Source organism: Xenopus laevis, chromosome 9_10L, assembly GCF_017654675.1.
Source record: "Xenopus laevis strain J_2021 chromosome 9_10L, Xenopus_laevis_v10.1, whole genome shotgun sequence".
In the NCBI taxonomy this organism is placed as follows: Eukaryota; Metazoa; Chordata; class Amphibia; order Anura; family Pipidae; genus Xenopus; species Xenopus laevis.
The window spans coordinates 119,052,083-119,076,962 of NC_054387.1; the positions used below are offsets into that span (position 1 = coordinate 119,052,083).

The 24,880-nt window shown below is 41.7% G+C and overlaps 1 protein-coding gene across 2 annotated transcripts in view; it reads left to right on the forward strand.

Annotated features, from left to right (window-relative positions):
- The window catches only part of grap.L (GRB2 related adaptor protein L homeolog), a 39,907-nt gene extending 33,402 nt beyond the window's left edge, over positions 1–6,505 (forward strand). For both annotated transcript variants that reach the window (XM_018236586.2, XM_041576935.1), the window contains exon 6: positions 6,096–6,505. In XM_018236586.2, coding sequence (XP_018092075.1) covers positions 6,096–6,287 — 192 coding nt within the window. In that variant the 3' untranslated portion in view covers positions 6,288–6,505. The remainder of the gene's footprint in view (positions 1–6,095) is intronic.
- The last annotated feature ends 18,375 nt before the right edge of the window (positions 6,506–24,880 follow it).

The following is a 24,880-nucleotide window of genomic DNA, read 5'->3' on the forward strand; positions in this document are numbered from 1 at the left end:
GATTGGCGCTTAACGTTTGCACTGATTAATGTATTGGTGCCTTATTAGTGATGCAGGAATATCTCATTAGGAGAAATAAAGGAGCCTTGTTTTTTATAAATAGTTGGTACTGTTGTCTTACAATCAAACCCAATGATATTTACTACTAATTACAAGGGGAAACCATCTGAAGGGTAATGTGAGCCAAGTGACACTGCAGGAGGCCGAGGCAGTATCATTTGAGCACTGATATTTCTCTGCCAGTGGAGGACTGAGCCAGGTGATGGATAAGGGCAGCTGTGCTCATAACAAAATCAGCTGATTATTGATCTCTCAATCAATAAAGGGTCCGTGCAAGATAGAATTCCCCAGGATCCTCAACCTCCTAGGACAGCCCTAGGAGAGAGTCTTCATCATTTACCCTTAGCCTTACAATGGACTATGAACTTCTTTTGGTCTCCTTCCTCGTCCTCACAAAGCTACAATTTGATCATGCTTTACGGCTCAGTTTCTAGCTATCTTTATGTACAGCACTGGCCATCGTCTATAAGGAAAAATAAAGTTCTCAACCTCCCAGCAACATGGGAAAAACAAAGCCACGTTCCCAGCCGAGTGTCGGAGCAGACACCTGTTTTATGTCTAACTTATACAAAAGGGGCCTGTAATTAAAATAACACATCAAAGGGACTCGACTGACAATAGCCCTAAGGAAAAAGATGAGAAACGCAATCTGTATTAATGGAAGAGGTACAAGCAGGTTGTCAGAACAGAAGATGCCATAAATCTGTCCAGGGTGCAGTGAACTTTGTACATTTGCTGCTAACAATTAGGTGTAACAATGTCAGTGCATTAGTAAATATAGGAGATTCCATCTGTACAACATATTAGGTTGGGACTACACTTGAGAAAGGGTCCTTGCTGACTTGAAACATGTCGTGTATTTCGGAATAAAAGTTTTGCAGCACAGTACCGCCGATGCTTTGTGGCCTCCTTCATACAACGTGTATTGAGGTATATTAGGTTGGGAGTACTGGCGTCTCTGTCAGCTGCTGGCTGGTTGGATGCTGTGAATTACAATAATCACCCAAGCCTCTGAAATGAATGTGTTCTATATTTTCAACAGTACAATGTGTCTATTGGATTTCCACTGAATATTTAGAATAGGTTTATTTGCTCAGTGGAAAGGGTGCCTGGAGTAGTTTGGGCAATGGCCCATATATTGGGTGACCAGGCTATTTTTGTGGGACGGTGAGACAAAACTTGCAAATAAGACTTGGTAAATATAATGGGATTGCTATTTGATGCTACAAAAGTAATGGTAACAGACAAAACCCAGAAGGGTATCACTAGTCTACAATGCACCCACCAAACCCACTGGTTTCACATGTAAAAATGTAATGTTATAAAGTGATAAAATCTGGTGATTTTCTGTGAGAGAGTATCTGAATTGTGTAATTTCACTTACAGTTTTCAGCTCTTCCTATGAAAATGTCATCTACGTAACCAAGACAGACCTTATTCCAGGAAGTGATGAAAAATATTGTTGTGTACATTTATTTACACATTGGGGTAGTCTTCCATCAAATGTATTATAAAGTGACCAGAAAACCATGTGTTTGGGTATCTGTGCTTTGTGAGAGTATCTGAATTTTATAACTTTTCTGAGATGTTGGCAGCTCTTCTTCTAAATGTTGTTAACTTATCTGACTTCTCTGAAAGACATTATTCCCTGCTTACCTTTTCAGCAGCGGAGGGGGTTCAGGGGGGTCTCATTGGTAGCTCAGAAAGCTACTAATTTGAAGACAGGAAATTTGGCTTTTTTTGCCTCCTCTGGTAACCTTTACAAATAATGTTTATCGTTACTTATTCCTTTCTAATAAAATTTAATGCAGGAGTGCCAGCTGGCGGAATATATTGAGAGATGTAGTTCCCGGCAGCTGCACAGTCTTGAGTTTTACTTGCCTGCTCTATGGTATTATGGTATGGGACTGTTAGATATACAGCTGTTCTCTAAAGAAGAAAGAAAGGTGAGAGACCACAAAAGATGTAGAAGAGCAGTTTCACTTCTCTGTCCTGTCCACTTTCCTCCGACGTGCGGGTTAAACGGAAGCCTGAGAGTAGGATGAATATACGCCTGCAGGTGTGGGCAGCAGAGCATAAATAAAATGTACTTACCCTTATTATTATAGCAAATTCAAGCTGCATATTGCTTGGGTGCAATTATACTTATTTCCCCTTCTCCCTTTCTTGGACTTTTAACGTTCTCATTCTTTCCCTCCCTTATTTTCAGAAGATGAGTCAACATTGTGGTAACACAAGTATAGATAGGTTTGTCTTGTTATATCATTGGTTCCCAGACTCATGGGGCTGCCCCTCCGGAGGCGCCCAGACCAGTAACTGGTGGAGCCAGACTGCAGATCAGTTAGTGTTAAACCATGACTGATTTCGGTGTAACTTCTGCCAAAGGCAACAGGGCCTCATCTCATGGCTGAAGCAACCCATGTAAAATAAATATTATTTTCTCTCTACGAGAGCTGTAAGCCCAGAATGAAAGTGAAATAGTGTGTCATTTTATTACCTGTCCTAAATACTCCTGGAACTATGGCAAGTAAATAAGTGCTTTAAATATCCATCATTTTGATAAGTCAATCAGACTGGACCACAATTTGGGCCTTCAATGAGGTGTCAACTGATATCATAAGAAGACATTATATTGTGACCCACCAGAGTAGCAAGTTAGAGAATACCGAGGGCTGCTACCCTAGACCTACTAGGCTAAAATTTGATGGAGCATGTGACCTTGGATATTATCAGATCTGTAGTGGAGCTACTAACATTTCTTTCTAAAGTTATAGGCAACCTCACCAAATATTGGACCACAAAGGGTTTGGATTGCTGTGACCTGCGTAGAGATGCTTGGTCTTGTAGGTGAGAATCAGCAATAGTAGGAAAGGCAGGGATCAACATAGCCAAGGTGCAGAGACATTGAGACACAGCTCCGCTCCATTTGTCAACATATCTTAGACTAATAATAATAACAACACAATATGTTCTAGGGCAGAACATGCAGAACATGCAGAACAAATGGGAAATTAATCACTTTTTTTCTATTGTGTGTCTGCAGGCTGTTGGGTAAAGCTCAGTTTTTGGCATAGAGCATCTTCTCTGCCAAGAACCTCTGCATGGTGTGCCACCGGCATGCAAGTACCAAATGTTAAGTCTGATTTATACAGGAAGGTTCCTATGAGTTGTAGATTACAGTGTTGCACAAATCCAACCACACGGTTATTTTAATGCTGCATGCTCAGCTCTGGGTAATTAGACACACATTGGATAATTGTAAGGTTCTAATCTTTGGACCAAACCCTTGCAAATGGCAGGCTATCTGGAATTGCTTCAAAGACCATTAGGAGAGATGGTCTGCCTTGATCCTTAACCTGTGGCTTTCTGGCTGTTGTAGCTGAACTACATCTCTCAGCACTCCAATTACAGTCATTGACTGGTTAGTAAAAATGAAAGGTAAATATACCCCCCTTATTTTCTACATCAGCTCATTCACTTAGGCTTGTGTAGAAAGACACATACATGATTCCACCATGGGTTTCTGCAGTAATTCCCAACAACACAAAACATTTTTTTACTTCCCATCCCAAGGCAAGCCTTCATTAGGTTATCTTCTGCATTGTCATCAATAGGTTCATCTTCAGTGGGAAGCTACCCTATGTTATATTAGCCTACTTGTCCTCCTCCATTGAAAATTTTCTGCAGACACCTATAGATTCTACGGATACTCGTACAAACCATTTCCGAACCCCATAAGGCTCGCAGTGTCACTTGTTCCATTGTGAATGGATGGATTCCCTCTGCTCTCCATAGTGGCCCTTGCATAATGTCTATGGAAAGCAGAGGGACATCAATTCCCAGAATCCCATAGTTGAAGGGTTGCATAACACTGTGAGGCTAAGGGGCTTATCAGTCTATGCATTGCCATCTGACAGTAGATGAGATGTAGCAATGAAGGCAGCAGACCCAGCAGTTGCTATGAGGCCCACCTGGGTCTTGACTGGTATAGAGTTTTAATAATATATTTGTAAAACGATTTCTCTAGGTTTGGTGGTGAACTAATTTTTTTTTCACTGTTGGCCCATCAAGTTCTAGTACAAACATCAAGACTGGCTTATTAGATACAGATGTGTTTTAGGCAGATCAGATTTTATTGGAATTTGTTCACATTTAGGTGTTAACCTCCAACTGGCAGTAGTTCAACTGATTAATATGCATATTCTTCACAAGACATATGATCACTGTGGTACAGAACAAGGCTGCTTCCTCCCATTCTTTAGAAAACATAACCAGACGAGTCGGTCTGTCTATTATTTAATGATGGCGTCAGCTGAAAGATGATGAGCGTGTCGCTGGTAGAGTTTTGCAAAAGGATGAAGAAGGCAGAAAATCAGCTGTAACCATTTTAATAATTCAATGAATAATTCATTTTAATAATTCATAATCCTGGCACCTTATGGCCCATCTTTGCGCCATAAGGTCAAGAACATTTAGAATCATCTAAATGTTCTTCACCAAGGTGCTTTCATCAATACACACTTGTGCCTTCCACCAAATTGTTGGTTTCTTCAAGTGTGTGGAATAAGGTGCAAAGTACAGGGTGCCCACCAGATATATGCTTATTTGGCCAACATTGGGTTGCATAAAGAGAGAAGCCAACAAAATTGTTACTCTTGTGCACAAGGTATCCAAGTAGTGACCATCTCTTCACTTCTAGAGGGATCTTCAAGGTAACATAAGGGTAGAGAATGTGGTTAGTGGAGAGAAGCAATGGAGAGCCAACAGTTTTTGCAGCCCAAAACATGATGCCCCCATGTGCTCTTCTAGTTAAAGGTTATTTTCTGCTTTTGCAATACAAATATCGTATAGAATACAATCTGCTATAAAGAGGTGGTTGGGAGCCACCGTATTTTTGTCCCAATCTTCTTAAAGAATAGATCTGTTTAGGGGCTTATGTTGATAAAACATGACTCTGTAATGATTTGGAGATCCCACTGGTGGATTTTTATTTGCTAAGTCTGCTCCAGCATGGAGGTGATGATTTATTGCAAGGCTGGCTAATTTTTCAAGGAGTGGGTGCAATGTGATCCGAACAGCTGTACTTGCAAGTTCATGTAAATATAAGGGTTATTGGGCAATAATATAGAAGAGCAGACGGGGATTAGGCTGGTCCCTTCTGCTGATACTGTTAGAGGAGTGGTGATTACATTTGCGCAGCTGGCTGAGAATTTGGGATCAGCCATTGCCTCAGGCAGCCATGTGGAAAGCACCGAAATAATTGTCTTTTATAAGAAATACACTGATCTGAACCAGGTGAGTACCAGCCTCCTCACTTATAGAATATAAACAGGCATCATGTTATCAAAGGCATGCCGATGCCTGAGAAGGTTTCTAGTCAATTTTTCCGATGTTCGTAGGAGGCAAGAAGTGATGTACAAAGTCTTTGGAAGCCCCATTTCATTGCATAGAGCTGGTCGACCACTAAAAATGTATTCACACTTATGTAAATATTACATTACAGGTACAAGAGGAGGGTTGTGGGTGCACTCCTAAGGCCATATAAAAACATATTTAAATACAATAATCCCCTGTCTAAAAAAAAGAAAAACAGGGTTTTTTGTTACAAAGTTATGATCATAAAATTGGTAAGCCGCCATACCACGTCAAGTTAAACGCCATACGGCGGTCCTTAACCTGTTTACCTGTGATCATTTGGGGTTTACCTTGACGTGGTATGGCGGCTTACCAATTTTATGATCATAACTTTGTAATAAAAAACCCTGTTTTTCTTTTTTTAGACAGGGGATTATTGTATTTAAATATGTTTTTATATGGCCTTAGGAGTGCACCCACAACCCTCCTCTTGAACCTAAATATTACATTATACTAGGTTTCCACCAACCAGAACCTTGTTTCCCATTGCTTTAGTTTGCGCCCAGTGTTATCTATTTTTGCTTTTCTGCCTTGCAGGGCAGGGGGTAAACAAGAACCTCCAGATGATGTTCAACCCCAGTGTTTAATAACAACATTTCTCTCTACTTGTATCCTTACAGAGAAAAATACGCTACGTCCAAGCTCGTTATGACTTCACCCCAGATCAACCCACAGGGCTTTTATTCAGACGAGGAGACATCATCGAGGTGGTGGACTACTCAGATCCACACTGGTGGAAAGGGAGGATCTCTGGAATGACCGGCATGTTCCCACAGAACTATGTGCATCCAATCCACGTTAATCAAATGTGAACTGTCAATATTTTAGTGTCGGGTTGTTATGTATAGATGACTCAAACATGCCTGAATTCTCTATAAGACATTGTAACCTCCTGCTATATCCCTTGGGATGGAAATTCTTGTATTATTTGTTATTTTTGTGTTGTGATATGTCACTCTCAGAATCTATGCCTGCTGTACAATAAATTATAAGTAATGATAAAGACGTGGAGTATCTGGCTCCTTGATAATTGACATTTCCTCTTTATTTCGTGAGTAATTAAATGCAAAAGCTCTGTTTAGTCACAGGGTATGTCTTTATCTGGCTATTGGTCTTGGGCTCACAGGAGGTGTCTTGCTTGCTCCTCTTACTTGAGATCAAGGGCAACCAATAGAAACAGGCAAGGTCTGCATCAAGGTGTTAATGCTGAAAGATCTTTCTACGCCCCTAATAAAAATTGAATTGTTGGCCTGGGGGATGATACATTTGGATCATCCCGGATTATGCCCAAAATGTTGGTGGCTAAATCAGTGGAAGCTCCTCTTGTTTGGTGACCTTTCCAGTCGAGCAGGTCTTATAGTGTGTGACCTGCTTTAACTTGTGCTGCCCTAGGCCATTATGGATGGTGCCTTAAAGAACTATTCCATTCATATATGCACCCCCACCCATTCTGGCTCCTCTACTCAAACCCCTCATTTTTAGAACTTCCCCCTTCTCCAAACCTCAGCACAATTGTATCAAGGCAGGGATCCCCAACGTTTTTCACCAGTGAGCCACATTTAAATGTAAAAAGTGTTTGGGAGCAACACAAACATGAAAAAGGTCAATTTGGGGGTGCCAAATAAGGGCTGTGATTGGTTATTTGGTAGTCACTATATGTACTGGCAGTCTACAGGAGGCTCTACTGTACATCTGGTTTTTATACAACCAAAACTTGCTTCCAAGCCAAAAATGTAAAAATAATCACCTGCTTTGAAGCCACTGGGAGCAACATCCAGGGGGTTGGTGTTGCTTATGAGCCACTGGTTAGGGAACACTGTAAAGGCATAGGTCGCCAACCTTTTTTACCCACAAGTCAAATGTAAAATGGATTGGGGAGCAACACAAGCATGAGTCCCTGGGGGTGCCAAATAAGGGCTGTGATTGGCTATTTGGTTGGCCCTTTATGGACAAGCCATTGGTTGTGCAAAATGCTTAATCGATCTACATATATAGAGCTACAACTCCCATTAACTATAACCAAGCAGCTGATGAGGACTGGCATTTGTGATTCACCTACAGCTTAAACTTTCATTGTGATGGAGACAAATGATAATCTGACCTAATTACTACTTATAAAACCTATAAAACCACAAAGGATAAATGACAAAGACCAACCTACAGGTTGTCTTGGACACTGTTACCTACACGTACATGATAAGAAAAGCCAAACTGTCAGAAGGGCACATCTGGGGCATCTTCACAATATGTATATATCAGTTGAGAATGACTTATAGACTGATATGATCAGTGTGTTTCTCTTTAAATATAGAAAAGCAGATGATGAGGAGACAATTAGCAGATGCACGGAATGTTTTCCTGCTGCCTCACGGCTTTAATCTTCTGGAAGCATTTGAATACTCTGGGCCCGGTGAGTATAATTCTCCTAATGAGGAATAATTTCACAGGTTGCTCAGGTTTGCAGATGGCACGCCAATTTGACAACAATGTTTGGACTTGTGTTTATTTGTGCGGCGCCTTGTTTTCCCAGAGTTACAGACGAGCAGATTTTGTCTCCATGATCTGCTCTGATTTAACCAGAGTCGGAGCAAGAGAAGAGGGATCTCCCATCTCAGGTGGAGGGGGAGGGGTTGTGAGAATTCATACATTAGTGATGTCCAATGTGCAACCCAGCTACAAGGCAGAAAATCCTTCTGAGCAACATAAATACACCATTTATTTTATACCCGCTTTTTGTCATACTGATGGGATCCACACGACTTGCCCTGTTTATTAAAAGGAACAGTAAAACCGATAAAAAATTTTAACGTCATTAAAATTAAGGGGGTTATTCATCAAAATCCAAATTGTTTGGATTTTCTAAATAAAAAAAGTCAGACCAAACTAGAATCCATGAGTTGCCCTTATTTATCAGTAAAAACCTTGAAAGAAATCTGATTGGGAAAAAACAAAACTTTTTGCCAATTGTGGTGCAAAAAATCTGAATTTTCCGAATTTGACACCCAAAATGGTTCGACTTTTCGTGAAAACTGTAGAAAAACCCGTAAAGTTTGATTTATCATACGAAATCCAGTGCAGATAGTACTACTACAGGGTATTTTCAGATTCAGACCATCTGCAGCCTCGGGGTAAAATAAATCTCGAAAAATGTAAGGTTTTTTTTCCACTCAAAATTTGGATCTTATAGTAAAAACAAAACCAATTTTTTTTTCGAGTTTTTAGCATTCAGACTTTAATAAATAACCCCCTTAATATATTGCTGCCCTGCACTGGTATAGCTGGTGTGTTTGCTTTAGAATACTACTATTGTAATAGTGTGAGTTCATGGGGGCAGCCATTCATAGCACAAGTTACATAGCAGTTAACTGATGCACTCTGTAGAATTCCATTGTATTCTATTACCCATGGCTACACAATAGTTATTTACATATACTATTGTTGTCTTTCTAAAGCAAACACATACATTTTATCAATGCATAGCAACAGTAAACTATATTTTAATTACTTTAAAATTATTTTATTTTTTGTGTTACTGTTCCTTTAACCCAACAGGAAAAACCAACGTGTGGCATAAACAGGCTAATGCAAACAAGCTCACAAATAGGGGTGGGGTTGCAAAATACCCTGGGATACACAGTTGTACCCCTATACCCCTGGCGTGTGCTCTGGATCTTCTTAACAACCCATGGTTAAAGCAGGACAAGGTCTGAGGAATCTGGGACATAAGTTTAAATTTGTAGGGGGCCCAAAGTTTCATTCCCACAGGATAGAACTTGCTGTGCACACCAGGCCCCTCTGAAGATTTTTTTATACTGTGTTTGACCTTTTCTGACAATTTTTGTGATTGAACCAATAAGATGTTTAGACCAGTAAATCATACCTTCCTATTGGTTGCTGGAGCAAGGAATTGGAGCTATTATTTAGAACAGAAGATGTAGGATACCCATTCAGCATTAGTGCATTAATCAGCACACCAGCCCCATCCAAAGCAATAGCCAAAAGGGGCCTGCCCCAAAGTAATATCTAGAATAAGCAATCTGCTGCATGAAACCCCAACTCAACACACATATATGGAGAAATGGAACAATATACTCCCTCAACAGAACAGAAGAAGACTGGGACTCCATTTGGCAAAATACCAGAGGACTAGTAACGTGTGAAGCAGAAGGAACATACTTATAAGATTATGATGTTCTGGTACTACATCCCCCAAAAACAAGCGAAAACTGCTTAATATTGTTCTACATAAAATGATAACAAAGGACATAACGACCTTGTTGCTTGGCAAAAACCATCCCAAAACCAAAAAGAAAGTAAAAAATGTTGATAAACCACATATTGACTGCAGCAAAATGGAAAACCCCGGACTCACCTACCATACCCGAGGTGTGTGCCAGAATAGAAAGCAATAAAAACATTGAGTCCAGAATTGCTCATATCCATAATCAAATGACTCAATATTTAGAAACGTGGACTCTCTGGGAGACATGAAACATTAACTGAATGGCAACACTTTGGCACCTCTAGCTGGGCTACTGTAGGTATATGACAACTATTTGTAGGAAACTGGGCTGGCAGATACTTCTCTAATGCAAACGTTCTATTGTTTTCTATTTGTTAAAGAAAAAGTTACAAAAAAAACCAGATGTAGGATAGGGTTTCCTGGACCATACCATCCCGCCAATCATTCACTTGAATGAATTTTACTGTTCGGTACATACACTAGAACAGGGGTCAGCAACCTTTACTATCAAAAGAGCCATTTTGCCCCTCTCCCACTATAGAAAAATAGTCTGGAGCCGCAAAACATAACACACAGTTATAAACTTTTTTTTAACCTTTTTTAAATTTTAACTGTTACAACAACAGAATACAACAAACAGAAGTGCAGTGTGTATGTGTAGGCCTACTTTGAAATAAATGAAACACTGAATAGCCCTATTAAATGCTAGTGTTCTCATCTGTTTAATGTGACTTCTGTTTTAGAGAAGCTCCATGCTGATCTTCTCTCTTGTCCTTAGTGTGTGACCGCAGTAAGGACCTTGATGAATTATCTTGCTGCGGCTCAGTCTTGCCTGTCACTCCTGGGATGTCTATAGATACCTACCACCGGCTGGAGGCTTCTTGAGTGTGTGACCACGGGAAGCTAATGGATCGATTACCGTGGTCGCACACTCAAGAAGCCACCAGCAGGTGTGAGGGCTGTATATACGACATGACAGGCAAGACCGAGCCGCAGCAAGCAGGACGAAGAGCCGCATGAGGCTCCAGAGCCGCAGGTTGCCTACCCCTGCACTAGAAGATCCAATAGTCGGCCGGGAAGATGGTAACTATGGTACATCTTGAAATGTTAAATACATTCGGTGCAGCCGCAGAGTAAGCCTCCCATTAGAGTCCTGCAGGGGGTCTGGTACCCTGAGGGTTTCGGGTAGAAGTTCCGAATGCGGGTATAGACACGGGTCAGCGTTTTTGCGGGTCACGGGTTGGGCAGAGGGTCTTCTCAATAGCGATTTTTACTCCTTTTTTCTGATCACGTCTACTTCCGATGATGTCACTTCCGGTTTACAATGACAAAACTTCCTGTTTTACTCCTTTTTTTCCTGATCATGCCTACTTCTGATGATGTCACTTCCGGTTTACAATGGCAGCACTTCCTGTTTCTTGATGGTCAGCGGGTCACGGGTCCGGGATGCGGATAAGGTACTTGCGGGTCGGGTAGTGTGTCCAATCGGTTAAGAATGCAGGTTGCGGGTCCGGGTTGCGGATTGCAGGTTGCGGGTACGGGTCGGGTACATTGTCCAAAAAATGGACCAGCGCAGGACTCTACCTCCCATTGGGTGGACATTAATCATGAGCTCAGACTCAACTGTAAAGTCCTTCAAAGCACTAGAGTATGTAGACCATTGTCTAATATCATATAATCTGGAAATACTCTGATTACAATCATTGGCTCCTTGTGTTAACTTTCCTGAGTTTGGTTTCAGCGGGGGGCTGTCCCTGGGATACGATCCACCAAATGGTCCACCATGTAAAGTATATGGGATAATGATCAGGATCATTCAATCTTCTTCCGTAGACAGGGGCATAGCTATAGAGGAAGCAGACTCTGGGGCTGCAAGGGGGCCCAGGCAGTAAAAAGGGGCCCCATGAGGCCCTAATACATATACAATTTCAATAAAAATTGGTAAAATAAGTCAACCTCTAAACATTTTGGGGCCTGAAAAATAATTTTCTGTGGGGCCCAGTAATATCTAGTAACGCCACTCTTCATAGGCCACAGGTTAATTAGAAATACTAATATATTGTCATGGAAACAATGGTAAAAACACTTAAAATGAAAGAGGCAAATGTAATTATCCATATGATAATATATAGGCAAGACATTCTAGGGTTTATTGGCTAAAGGAGAGACAAGCACATAGTGTTTATGGCATGATGATGGGGCCCATGTTGAGAAGATCTCTTTTATATTTTATTTCAGCGTTTTACCACTGAACCACTTAACATTTTACCAGTCAATAAAAATCCAAACCATGAAAATTTACTTCAATTTGCAGAAGCTGAAGTTGTTTTTGACATCCTGGTTTTCATCATGTTAATGAGACACATAATAAACGCCAAAAAACCATTAACTCCAAATATGCACACCCATGCACAACCAGTAAAATCGATTCAAATTACAAAGCTACTCATTAAACGAATGTAAGATGAACCCGTAGTTCCCCCCACGCCCCAAACTAAAGATGAACAAATGCCGACACACCTAACAGGGTTATTCCAAGCTGTGGCTGTGCACTTGCATTACTGATATGTCTCCAAATGACGGATGCACTTGTTTATTTGCCCTTTGCATTGCTGTAGCTGATGGTGCAGTCTGCCATTTGCATATTGAGTAGCCCATGGTTAATTTTTTTAATTGCCCCAGAGGATATTTTGAGCTATGGTGATTCACATTATAGTAACCACTCTTAAATGAGAACTAAAGCTTAACTTAAATAGTAGCTAGACATGTTGTACATTATGTTTTGGGCTTCTGTACCAAATCAAGGCAACTACAGCCCTTAAACAGTAAAGATCTGTGTCGCCAAAGATGCCCCAGTAGCTCCCCATCTTCTTTTCTGCTGATTCACTGCACATGCTCTGTGCTGCTGTCACTTACTGAGCTTAGGGACCCACTCACAATATACAGTACACATAGAATAGAAATGTCACAATATAAGGCTGATTAGTAATTAATACAGATAATTACTATATGGCAGCACAGAAACCAGTGCAATTAGCATCAGAAATTAATAATCAGTCCTGTAGCATCAGCTTATATTACAGACCAACCTCATTTTCTGCTGGATAATTAGTGACGACCCCTAAGTTTAGCTTCTCAACAGCTGCTCAGAGCCCACTGAGCATGTGAGTGTCACAGACACTTTCCAAGATGGTGACCCCCTGTGACAAGTTTGAAGTCCTGGATCATTGCTGCTATTGACAAGCTGAAACTTTAGGCTTGTTCAATAAGGTCATTATGTAAAATATGGCATTTTTAACCATATTCATTTTTAGGTTTTAGTTCTCCTTTAAAGGATAATTCAATTCTAAAATAAATATGGCTAGAAATGCTGTATTTTATGTATAATATATTTTATATTACTTACTGTACCAGCCCAGAAGTTCTGTAGCCCTATAACAGTAATGATCCAGGCCTTCAAAGTTGTCCCCAGCAGCTCCCCATCTTGGATCTCGTTGGGCCATCTTTTTTGTGTCAGTGGCACTGCACATGCTCAGTGTGCTCTGGGCTGCTCTAAGCTTAGGGGTTGTGTAATATGATTAACCCATTAGCAGAAAACACTGTATATTGTGAGCGGGTTCCTTAGCTCAGTGAATGACAGCTTGTGCTGGGAATCAGCAGAAAAGAAGATGGGGTGCAACTGGGGCATTTTCTGAAGCACAGATCTTCCCTGCTAAAGAGCAAGGGGAAGGTTTATTGTTTCTAACATAATCCTTGAGTTTTACTTCTCCTTTAAATTTCCCCTGATAAGCCTTCAGGTTGGCTCCCCTTTTCACTGGTTTTACCCTACTGGGGGGAGGTAGACCCAAAGCTACTGCTCTGTGAAACCCAATTTTGCCCAAAGCCCTGAAGTCTGGACACTCCCCTCTATTTACCCCTCCCTAAAGACGGTTCTGATCAGGTTATTAATGAAAGACACATTAATTTCATTTTTAATTAAGTTTTTGGTGGTTTAGGCCTTAGGGTGCTAGGAGGGGCAGTGACATCATTGGCTTTTATATTTCATTCTGGGGTGTCCTGGGGCCGATGAGAGTTACTTACACGCACGCCAGCCAATAGGGAGCCCGGAATAACTTTAATAAATGGGTGACATTATTCATTTACTTTTTTATGGACAGCATGTTGGAATTTGCACCTTAATGTAAATATTACTTGCCTCAACAAACCTGCCCGCAATTCTGGGGAAAAAAATTCTGGGAAAGCCACTGAATTGTTGAAAAAGGAAAATGCGCTCATAAATGAGCCTGTCTGCATTTAACGACGGAATTTTTGAAAGGAGAAAAAAAAAGTCTTAAAGGACAAGTAAAGCTTATTCAATGAGGGTGTTCCAAAATGTCAGACACCTACCAGTGAAATAAATCAAGTTTTCTTCCCCGGGCCGATGTTCCTGTTTGGAGGAAATAGGGCGGCCTGGGTCTCCTGATGTCCCCTATCTTGTGTGTCATTGATACAATGGTTTAGGGGCTTTCAAATTTTCAAAAATGAGGAGAGCACTTCTCAATAGCAAAATCGCTGTGGTTGTATTTATTTAAAGGCTACTACACGACATGTTTCGGGTTATTACATACCCTTTCTCAAGTGTTAGGGGCTTTCCCCACCTGCCCCTCGAAGATAGTGTTCTGCCTAATGCAGACGGTGCTGAATGCAAATGTTAAAAAAACCCTACCCCCCCCCTACCCTACATAGACCCTTCTCCCCCCATCCTAGCTGCTACCCTGGGCAAATGCCCCTAAGTCTTTACTTACCCCTCCATGCAGATTCTGTCGAGTGGAGTTCACGGCAGCCAACTTCTTCTCTTCGGCAATCTTCGAAATGAGACTGGCGTATTGGCACATGTGCAGTTGGAGCAATTCTACTTCGCGACAACTGCGCGTGCGCTGAAACTCACGAAAATTGCCAAAGCACAGATCTTATTCTGAAGATTACCGAAGCGGCTGAAGATGGCGGTTTAGTTCTCCTTTAAAGGGGTTGTTCACTTTTAAACTAACTTTTAGGGGCAGATTTATCAAAGGTAAAGGTGAATTTCCGATGAATAAAATTTAAATTTCAAGCTATTTTTTGTGTACTTCGACTAGGGAATAGTCCAAATTAGAAATTTAGCATGTACTGTCTTTTTAACAATTCGACTTCGACCAATCGCCATCTAAAACCGGTAGAATTGCTGTTTTAGCCTATCTGGGACCTCCTAGAGCCTATTTGGAGTCAATTGGTGGACTTTGTAAAATTTTTGAGTTTTTTTTGGGAAAAAATTTGAATGGAATTCGATCGAATGCGCTATTCCTTCGATTCGTACGATTCAAATTCGCCAAAATTCGGCCCTATTCGATCGAAAATGAACCTATTCGACCAAAAAAAAACTTTGCTTTAATTTCGGTTGGTCTTTTTGAATTCGAATTTCAAAGTTTTTTCCAATTCAAAATTCGACCCTTGATAAATATGCCCCTATGTATGACGTGGAGAGTAATATTCGGAGTCAATTTGCAATTGGTTTTAATTTTTTTTTTTTTTTATAGTTATTTAGCTTTATATTCAGCAGTTTGCAATTTCAGTAATCTGGTTGCTAGGGTCCCAATTACCCTAGCAACCATACACTGATTTAAAAAAGAGACTGAAATATGAATAGGAGAGGCCTGAATAAAAAGATAAGCAATGACTGGAGGACCTTATGAACAGTCAGCAACTCCGAAAGAGATTCTGGAGCCTCATGGTGTAAAGCTTGGTAAGTTAGCAGTAACATTTTAAAATCAATCCTAAACTTCACCCAGCGAATGATGAGCGACCAGCACTGGACTAATATGAGCAAATCGTCTTGACTTTGTTAGCAGCCGAGCCATCGCATTTTGAATGAACTGAAGCCGAGCCAACGATCTTTGACTCAGGCACGTAAATAACAAATTACAGTAATCCAGACGGGAAGAGACAAATGCATGAATAATTCTTTCTGTATCCTTAGAAGAAAGAACATGTCTAATTTTTGCAATAATTCTCAGCCGAAAGAAACATGACTGAACTAACTTATTTGTATGTAAAGGAAAATTTAACTGAGAATCAAAAACAATACCCGAGTTCCTTACTGACATTCTCACTTTAGACCCCAATGAACCAAGATCCACCTACAAAGCATTGGAAAGCTTTTCAGGACCAATGATCAAAACCTACGTTTTTTCTTCATTTAGGCTTAAAAAGTTGCAGGCCATCCAGGTTTTAATAGTGATTAATCACTCTGATAAATTCGTTAAGGCGTTCTGATAATTTCGCTTAAAAGAAAAAAAAAAGCTGCATAAAAATGAAACGCAATATTAAAACGTCGAATTAAAAAACCAAGGGGAAGCATACTGTATATAAAATATAAAAGTGGACCGAGAATAGACTAGAATAGAGCCTTTGTTTTTTAGATGGGGTCAGTGACCCCCATTTGAAAGCCGGAAAGAATCAGACGAAAAAGGCAAATAATTAAAAAACTATAAAAAAGAAAGGCCAATTAAAAAGTTGCTTAGCATGAGCCATTCTATAACAAACTAAACATTAACTTAAATGTGAACCACTCCTTTAACAGGGAGAGTTGCTACTGATTATGCATATACAGCACATGTGTTTTTCATGAGAAACCCGCACGGAATGCTTTGCACTATTCTGCATCCATTTCATGGGCTTCTTTGTTGAACTTTTCCTTAAGCTTATCCAACATTCTACAGCCGGGAAGATCACACGGTTAAACGAGAAAGCAATTGCTCAATGTCTCACTGTGTATAATGGATCCAGCCACTGAAATGTAAAGGCCAACTAAAGCTCAGACTCTATGGGGCAAATTCACAAAGAGCCGAAGTTGCGCCGGCGACAGCTTCGCCACACTCCGCCGCACTTCGCCAGGCGTAGTTTCGCCAGTGCTATGCAAATTCACTAAAATGCAAAGTTGTGCTCAGGGAGGCGAACGGTAGCGAAGTTGCGCTAGCGTTAATTCGTCAAGCAAAGCGAAGTTACGCTAGCGATGCCTAATTTGCATACGGTGCCAAGTTAAAGTACAATGGACGTATATGTAGCACCAAATACATTACACTACACAAGCCTGGGAAAGCTTCATAAAATAAAATAGAGTTGTTATATTGCCCTACACATGTGCCCACTGTATAGTTTAGGTGCCATATGTTAGGAAATGTAGGGGGGAAGGAGGGTACCCCCAAAAAAATGTACGATCTTTTTCAGCCTATCACCCTAAAAAAAAGAAAAGACGCCAGCGTTTTTTGGGACTTAGAAAAAATGTCAACTTTTTTTGAAGCAAGCCCTATTTACTCTATTGCACTTCGCCTGGTCTCAGTTGGCGAAGGCAAGTCTGGCGCAAGAGTTAACGTTCATGAAAATCCGCAAATTAGTGAATTAGCGTAGTTATGTCCCTTCACCATAGCGCAACTTCACCTGGCGTAAGGGTGCGAAGTAGCGCTAGAGTAGGTCCACTTCGCTAGCGAATTTACGACAGGGCCCGTTAGTAAATCGGCGAAGTAACGAAATTACGTCACGCTGGCGAATTTGCGCTAGCTTTAGCCACTTCGCGCTTTAGTGAATTTGCCCCTGAGTTGTGTTGTAGAATAGATCTACTAGTCACACAACTCCTTAAAGGAACGGTGACCCCCAAACAATAAAAGTGTGTTTAAAGTAATCAAAATATAATGTATGGCTGATGTATAGTAGGTGGATAAGCAGATGCCTAAGTATTTTTGCACTGTGTCCCGTCTGCCACTGCTCTTTGTGTAACAGGAGGGTTGGACTGGGCCAGTGGAACACCGGAAAGAACTCTGCAGTCCGACACTGTACATCACTGTAAGACAGGTGGACTCAGAATGCCCCTGGTGCCACTAGCCTAAGGCTTGTAATTCCTAATATATTTAAGTGCCCAACTGGCAGGTCTGGACTAGGCCCTGGCATTCCAAGTACACACAATAGTGACTTTCTATGGGACCTTACAGCAGCCCCTCTGGCATTTGCCAGAACCCCCAGTTTGCCAGTCCAGGCCTGCAAACTGGAAAGGCGGCCATAGACACACAGATGTTTCATACAATATTCGGTGTGTGTATGGCGGAAGATGAGCCCACCAATACTGGCAATATATTTGGATATTGGTTGGCTCGTCGATTGCCCAAGTCCGAACATTGGGCTTCCAAACATTGCCTATCGGCAAGTATTTTTACAGCTGAACCAGTTAGAATTCTATTGTTTCTACCTGTATATCTGATGATTCAGCTCTAAATGTCTGATCTTTCCCTTGACCAGTGGTTGCAGGATTACATCTGTGGCCTCCTTAAGAAGGAACCAGAGGCCAATACCCTGCAAAGTACCAGTTATTGCTACTGACATTATCCTCTCACAGCTCATGTTGCCTGAAGAAACTACAAGAAGCCACAAGGTCTCTGCGCGGTGTTACATTCAGCAATAGCCTGTGAATTCCCCCACCCAGCCTTTGTCTCCCTGACTGCTTAATGCTCTGTGTTTAATGCAAAATATCTTCTTCACAATAAAAAAAAATCTTCAGTGGAGATAAAAACAATGATTTCCAGTTCCCTGAAATGGGAACCAGTGCCTGCCGGGTGCTTGCGGCTAAAGCTGTGGGTTACCATATTTTCCCTGGATCGTCATGAAGGAATTCCTGGGTTGCCGCAATGCATTCCAAATTGATATTGTCTTTTCCAGGTGCATTGTTGTGTGTGGGGCAAGATGCACGCCCTGGAGTCATTTTGCAATGTAAATAAATCATGAGCACTGCTGGTTTTCCTCTACAATGTTTGCATGTGAATGGCATGATCCAGCCAATGGATACGGCTACTCTTATGTTTATCTAACACGGACATGTGTTATTACCATGATGGTGATGGTGCTCCCCTTTGCTTACCTCTCTTCTGCTTGGAACAGGGCATTAGGGCACTGCACAAAAAGAGCTGCATGTATGGTTAATAGAACACACATTCAGCTCTCAGCAGCAGCAACAGTTCTGCCGTGCTTTACGGCTGGGATTCTACCTATCCATATAACACAGCATTCTGACTACAGTGGTCTGAAAATCACTGCTTACATCACGCTCCATAATTTATACTTTTCTGCTTGGCTCTTTGATCCATGCCATGTGTTTGTTTACTGATGAAAGAGCCAACCGCAGCACTGAAAGGACAATTACAAATATATTACTTTACATTTCATGATGCCTCAACTGGATTAAGCGTGGCGTAGACTTACCTGCGACTGCAAAGGCGGCTCTGTCAGGAGACTGACCCCCACTATTACCCCCACAGTCAGAGCGCACAAGATGATGGAAAAGTGCAGGTAATGCACATCCTTTTAATTCATTAGGGATCCCACAGCGAGGGAAGGGTATATATAAATTCCAGGATCATCCGAACAAGCCTATGAGTAAGTGCCCTTTTAGGCACGAAACGCGTTAGGTTAATAAATTTTCTACTTTTTTACAAAAATATTTAGTTTTTGATTATTGGAGATCCTCACATTTTTTCCTTTTGGAGTCAGCGTCTCATCCGAACAAGGCCAATGACAAGTCCCACCATTAGCCCCAGAATGCCCCCTGCCGGGAAACACAAAAGGATGATAAACATGGAGGCAATAGGAGTCCCAGAATCCCATGCACTCCCACGAACAGTATTATTGTTGGATTATTATTTAGTTGGAGTAAGGTTCTTAGTGGGGTCCCTCAGGGCTCGGTATTGGGTCCACTTTTATTTAACTTGTTCATTAAAGGGATACTGTCATGGGAAAAAAATTTTTTTTCAAAATGAATCAGTTAATGGTGCTGCTCCAGAAGAATTCTGCACTGAAATCCATTTCTCAAAAGAGCAAACAGATTGTTTTATATTCAATTTTGAAATCTGACATGGGGCTAGACATTTTGTCAATTTCCCAGCTGCCCCCAGTCATGTGACTTGTGCTCTGATAAACTTCAATCACTCTTTACTGCTGTACTGCAAGTTGGAGTGATATCACCCCCTCCCTTTCCCCCCCCCCCCAGCAGCCTAACAAAAGAACAATGGGAAGGTAACCAGATAGCAGCTCCCTAACACAAGATAACAGCTGCCTGGTAGATCTAAGAACAGCACTCAATAGTAAAAACCCATCTCCCACTGAGACACATTCAGTTACATTGAGAAGGAAAAACAGCAGCCTGCCAGAAAGCATTTCTCTCCTAATGTGCAGGCACAAGTCACATGACCAGGGGCAGCTGGGAAATTGACAAAATGTCTAGCCCCATGTCAGATTTCAAAATTGAATTAAAAAAAATCTGTTTGCTCTTTTGAGAAATGGATTTTAATGCAGAATTCTGCTGGAGCAGCACTATTAACTGATTCATTTTGAAAAAATATTTTTTTTCCCATGACAGTATCCCTTTAATGACTTAGGGGAGGGTATTGTAAGTAATATATCAGTGTTTGCAGATGACACAAAACTATCCAGCCCAATTAATTCCATCCAGGATGTGGCATCCTTGCAACATGATCTTGACAAACTGGCAATCTGGGCAGCTAAGTGGCAAATGAGATTCAATTTTGATAAATGTAAAGTCATGCACCTGGGATGTAAAAATATCCACTTATACCCTTAATGGGACTGCACTAGGCAAATCCATTATGGAACAGGACCTTGGAGTCCTTGTAAATGATAAACTTGGCTGTAGCAAGCAAAGCCAGTCAGCAGCATCAAGGGCAAATAAGGTCTTGAGCTGTATTAAAAGGGGCATAAATTCACGGGAGGAGGGGTCGTTCATCCACTGTATAGAGCACTGGTAAGGCCCCATCTAGAATATGCCGTACAGTTTTGGTCTCCATCACTCAAACAGGACATTATTGTATTAGAGAGGGTACAGAGAAGGGCAACTAAGCTGGTGAAGTGTCAGGTTTACTGACACGAAACGCGTTAGATGTGAATCCCCCTCCTCAGCTATGTTAAAGCGCTCAATAAAGCCATTTATTTGATACTAACAAGCCAGACTCCGATAATGCTTTGAACAGCGCTATACAGCGATGACAGAGAGTGTGTGAGTAGAAGCCGGCTGGAAGGAGCCGATTCATCGCGAGAGCAGCAGTTCAGCAGGAGCTGGCGTGCAAGGGCAGAGCTCCGCCATTAGTCACATCGTATTTCTTCGTTTAAGCTGGTAAAAAGTATGGAAAATCTTAGCTATGAGGAAAGACTGGCCAAGTTGGGGTTTTTTCCCCCTCTGAGGCAAATTGGAGAGGCTTCAAATGTTTTTTTCACCTTCTTCTGGATCAACTAACTGTTACGCAGGTTATATATAGACTTAAAAGTTTGAACTTGATGGACGAGAGTCTTTTTTTTCAATCTAACTTGCTGTTACTATGTATTACTGTAAGTAGCCGTGCATGGAGCTATTACAATCTAAAGTCAGCCATGTATATAACAAATCTCCGTTGGCCACATCTGAGTGTGACATTGGGAAATGGCCAATATAGGCCTCTTAAAACCCCAGGGCTTGGGACCATGTAGATATCCCCCTGATTGTCAATATTGCTCAGTGCAATGCCCCTTTAAATAGCAAATGTACAACTATCTTTAGCAGGAATCTATATCTGCATTGCTTTGCACCAGAACACAAAATGCCTAACCCAGAATGCAAATATGCCGTTCCTCACAGATATAAAGTCTGGATTCTGACATGCTAATAAACGCTCAGAGCCAATATAGTCTCCTATACTAAAAATGGATGGGGAAAAGCTTTAGTTCAACCCTAAATCAAATTGTATGCTACACTCATCAGGTCTTTTATTAGTCGGTTGCCCCATATGCCCCCGTCTGCACTGCCTTTTTGGGTAGGTAGCTCTAAAATCCAACTGCTGAATTTTTCTATGTATTGATGGAGTTCAGTTTTCCCTACATGTGTCTCTGTGGCTCTTGCTAGGACGTGACCATACAGTGAACCCATATATACATAAAGGTAATATAATATAAAACATGAGCCTGCTTCACGGGACGTGCTGCAGAGTCATTGGAGGAGGAGATGGGATTTATATAGTTCACCCGATGCTGTCTCTAGTCTGCAAGCAATGATGGACTGACCCACCAGAGAATCCCTGGGTGGGCCCAAGACTCAAACAATTTCCATTAGCCCTTCTTATTTCCACCATAGGTCTACATGACACCAATTACATCTAGCACTATCTACATCTAACTGTTGTGATGGTCCTGTTGTGGTCCTAAAAGACCCAGTCTCAAACTGCTCAAACCCTTTTAGCCATTTTTAGCAGTACAGCTCCCATTACAGTACAATCCCATGGGTCCCAGTAGATGGTGGCACAAAGGAAGATAGAAAATAGAAATTTGTTGAAAAAGAGATGAGCAATCAAAAAAGGGTTGAGGAACTGAAGAAGAGAAATCAGGCTAGAGAAGGGGAAAGGAGAGATGAGAAGGACCAAAAAGTTGGGGAGCAATGAAAAAACGTATATAGGAGAGAGATATACAAAAGGAATATATAGGAGATATAAGAAGGTACAAAGAACAGTGAAGAGGAAGAGGCTACCATTAAAGAATAAGGTTATAACAGAAGAACAGAATGGAAAAATGGAAAAAGGAGGACAACCAAATTTGTGGGCAATACAGTGTGGGTAGTTGGCCACAGATCCAGGGTTTCAGCCTGATATCATATTGTATAGCGTGACTGCTAGAACACACCAGCTAATGTTTCTCCTGGCTAGGGAGTATTTATGAAGTCCCGACTGTTAGATAATCCTCACTGAGCTGAGCAAGGCTTCCTGTGTGCAGGTGTGGGCAGATAAGGTTTCATAACTGTGCAAAAGACAATTTCAAAGCAGGTAGGGAAGTGTGTGTTTAATTAAAGAGATTATAAAACTCAGTATAAATTGGAAGGGTAATTACACACCGGCGATATGCCTGTCTCAATTCCCTGGAATCCAGCAATGGTAGTACTGACAGGCCCAGGCCTAGGGCGGCAGGATTTTAGGGGGGCGGCACGGCATGATGCTCAACCACACCCACATTGATTCATAAACACTTGGAAAGCACTGGAGATACAATCATTTTTTAAATTTCCCCATTGATGATGAAAATTTGCACGAATAAAGGGGAGGGGACAGGGGGGACGAACGGCAATGGGCCTAGGGGCGCCCTCTATGTAAATCCGGCCCTGAGTACTGAGTTGTACTGTTGGGTAGTGAACTAGTAAATGTTACCCATTCCGCTTTCCCATTCTGTCTTTTAGGTTCTCCCCTATTACCCTTTCTGATCTGCTCTTTTACTGCCCTATAGAATGTTTCCACTGTCTTCTACCTTCCCTTTTGAGTCCCCACTTCTCCACTCTTGTTTGGCTGCTTTTAGTTCTGCTCTCTAAACTCCTTTAATATTTACTGACAAACTTGAGATTTTTTCTTCTGCCTCTGGATTGAGCAGTCTCCCTGTCCAAAATGTTAGCAATTTGATTCAGTAAGTAAATAATATAACCTAAAGAGGTTGCCAAATTGCACGGATATGCCCACCCAGGGCAGCCATTAGGGGGGGACACGGGGGAGAGTTGTAAGGGGCCCGAGGGTAAGGGGGGCCTGGCCATGCCACACTTACTTGATTAGCCGGGCCCCCCATCTTTCTGAGAGCTGCTGACTTCGGGAAGGCATGGACATTTAAGGGGCCCTGGCCACCAATTTTGGCCACCAATTTTTTTTCTCATGTGGGGTCCTAGCCACCAATATTTTTTAATGGGGGGGCCCTGGCCACAAATGTTTTTTTATGGGGGGCCCTGACCACCAATATCTTTTTTATTTAATAAAAATTTATTTAACATGTGGGAACCCTAGCCACCAATATTTTCCACCAATTGTTTTTTTACTGTGTGGCGGGGAGGGCGGACCTGTAGGTGGGGCTTGCGGTGGGCGCAGCCCAGGGGGCCCAGGAAATTTTGTCTTATGGGGCCCTGCGATTTCTGATAGCGGTCCTGTGCCCACCTAGAGTAGGCAATATTAGGCTGATCTAATTGTGGACCCTAGGGCCCAATGCTTGGATCACAATGCCAGGAATGCAGGTGGTCAGAGAGAGAACTAAATCAACAAACCAATGCAATTCTCGATCCAAAGGGATTTTTGGCCAGATATCAGGGAAAAATGTCGGAGGGTCCCATACACTGGCCAATAAGCTGCCGACTTGGTCTTTTATAGGTCTGTGCATGGCCATTTTAACCATCGGAGGCTCACAGATTGTCCAAACCTGATCTACACAGAAGGTGTATAATGCACTTTACCTGTTCATTGCCTCTTCTCCAGAAAACTGCCAAGGCAAAGACAGCTGTGACCGGGGGTGCCAATGCCAGATAACTTGTAACAGAATGGATGTAGACGTAGAGCTGCCCACTGTTAGCACATTGTAGAATGGGGATCCACACTACGCTGATTGCCACCAACACCACGGTGACTATCCTGCAGGAAGAGACAATTCATATCTCAGGGTAGGAAGGGGCTATATCCAATGATCCACCCAAGAATAGAGAAGCAAAAGAAAGAAGAAGATTCATGAGTTAAGTATTTATCAGATGTGATGGATCTTCAAGGGTGAATATCCATCATCACTAGGCAGTTTATACTGCCTTTAATTATTGTTACTTAATCAAGATTAAAGGAAAACTATTACTAAAACAATGATGAACTGTGATGGCTGGAGGCCACATTATGATCAGCTCTGGACACTATTATCAACAAATAAGTCTACATCTGCTCTTCTAGAGGGCCTTAGAGAGGCACCTATTAGCCTATGATTGACCCCCAGTGATCCTTTTTTGATCAGATCAAGTCAGTCTTGTTGGAGAATGTGAAGGATACAGTCAACTGATGGTCACCTCTGCCATCAGTAGAACAAATCCATTTAGGATTAAATATGGCTGCCCAGTGCATGCAGCTCAAAGCAAGAACCTCATATGGTGGAATCAGACTTAGCTGAACCACCCTCTGTTCATGCCAAGACGATGACTTGCATTTGCTCAATGACGGGGGAAGTTAATTGAAAGTTTTCATCAAGGAACAAAGGATGAAAACAATTACAGAGGTGCGCCTATGTACATTTTAATAGCTTCACTCTGTGGGGCACATTTTAATAGACCAGTGACACCTTGGGTGT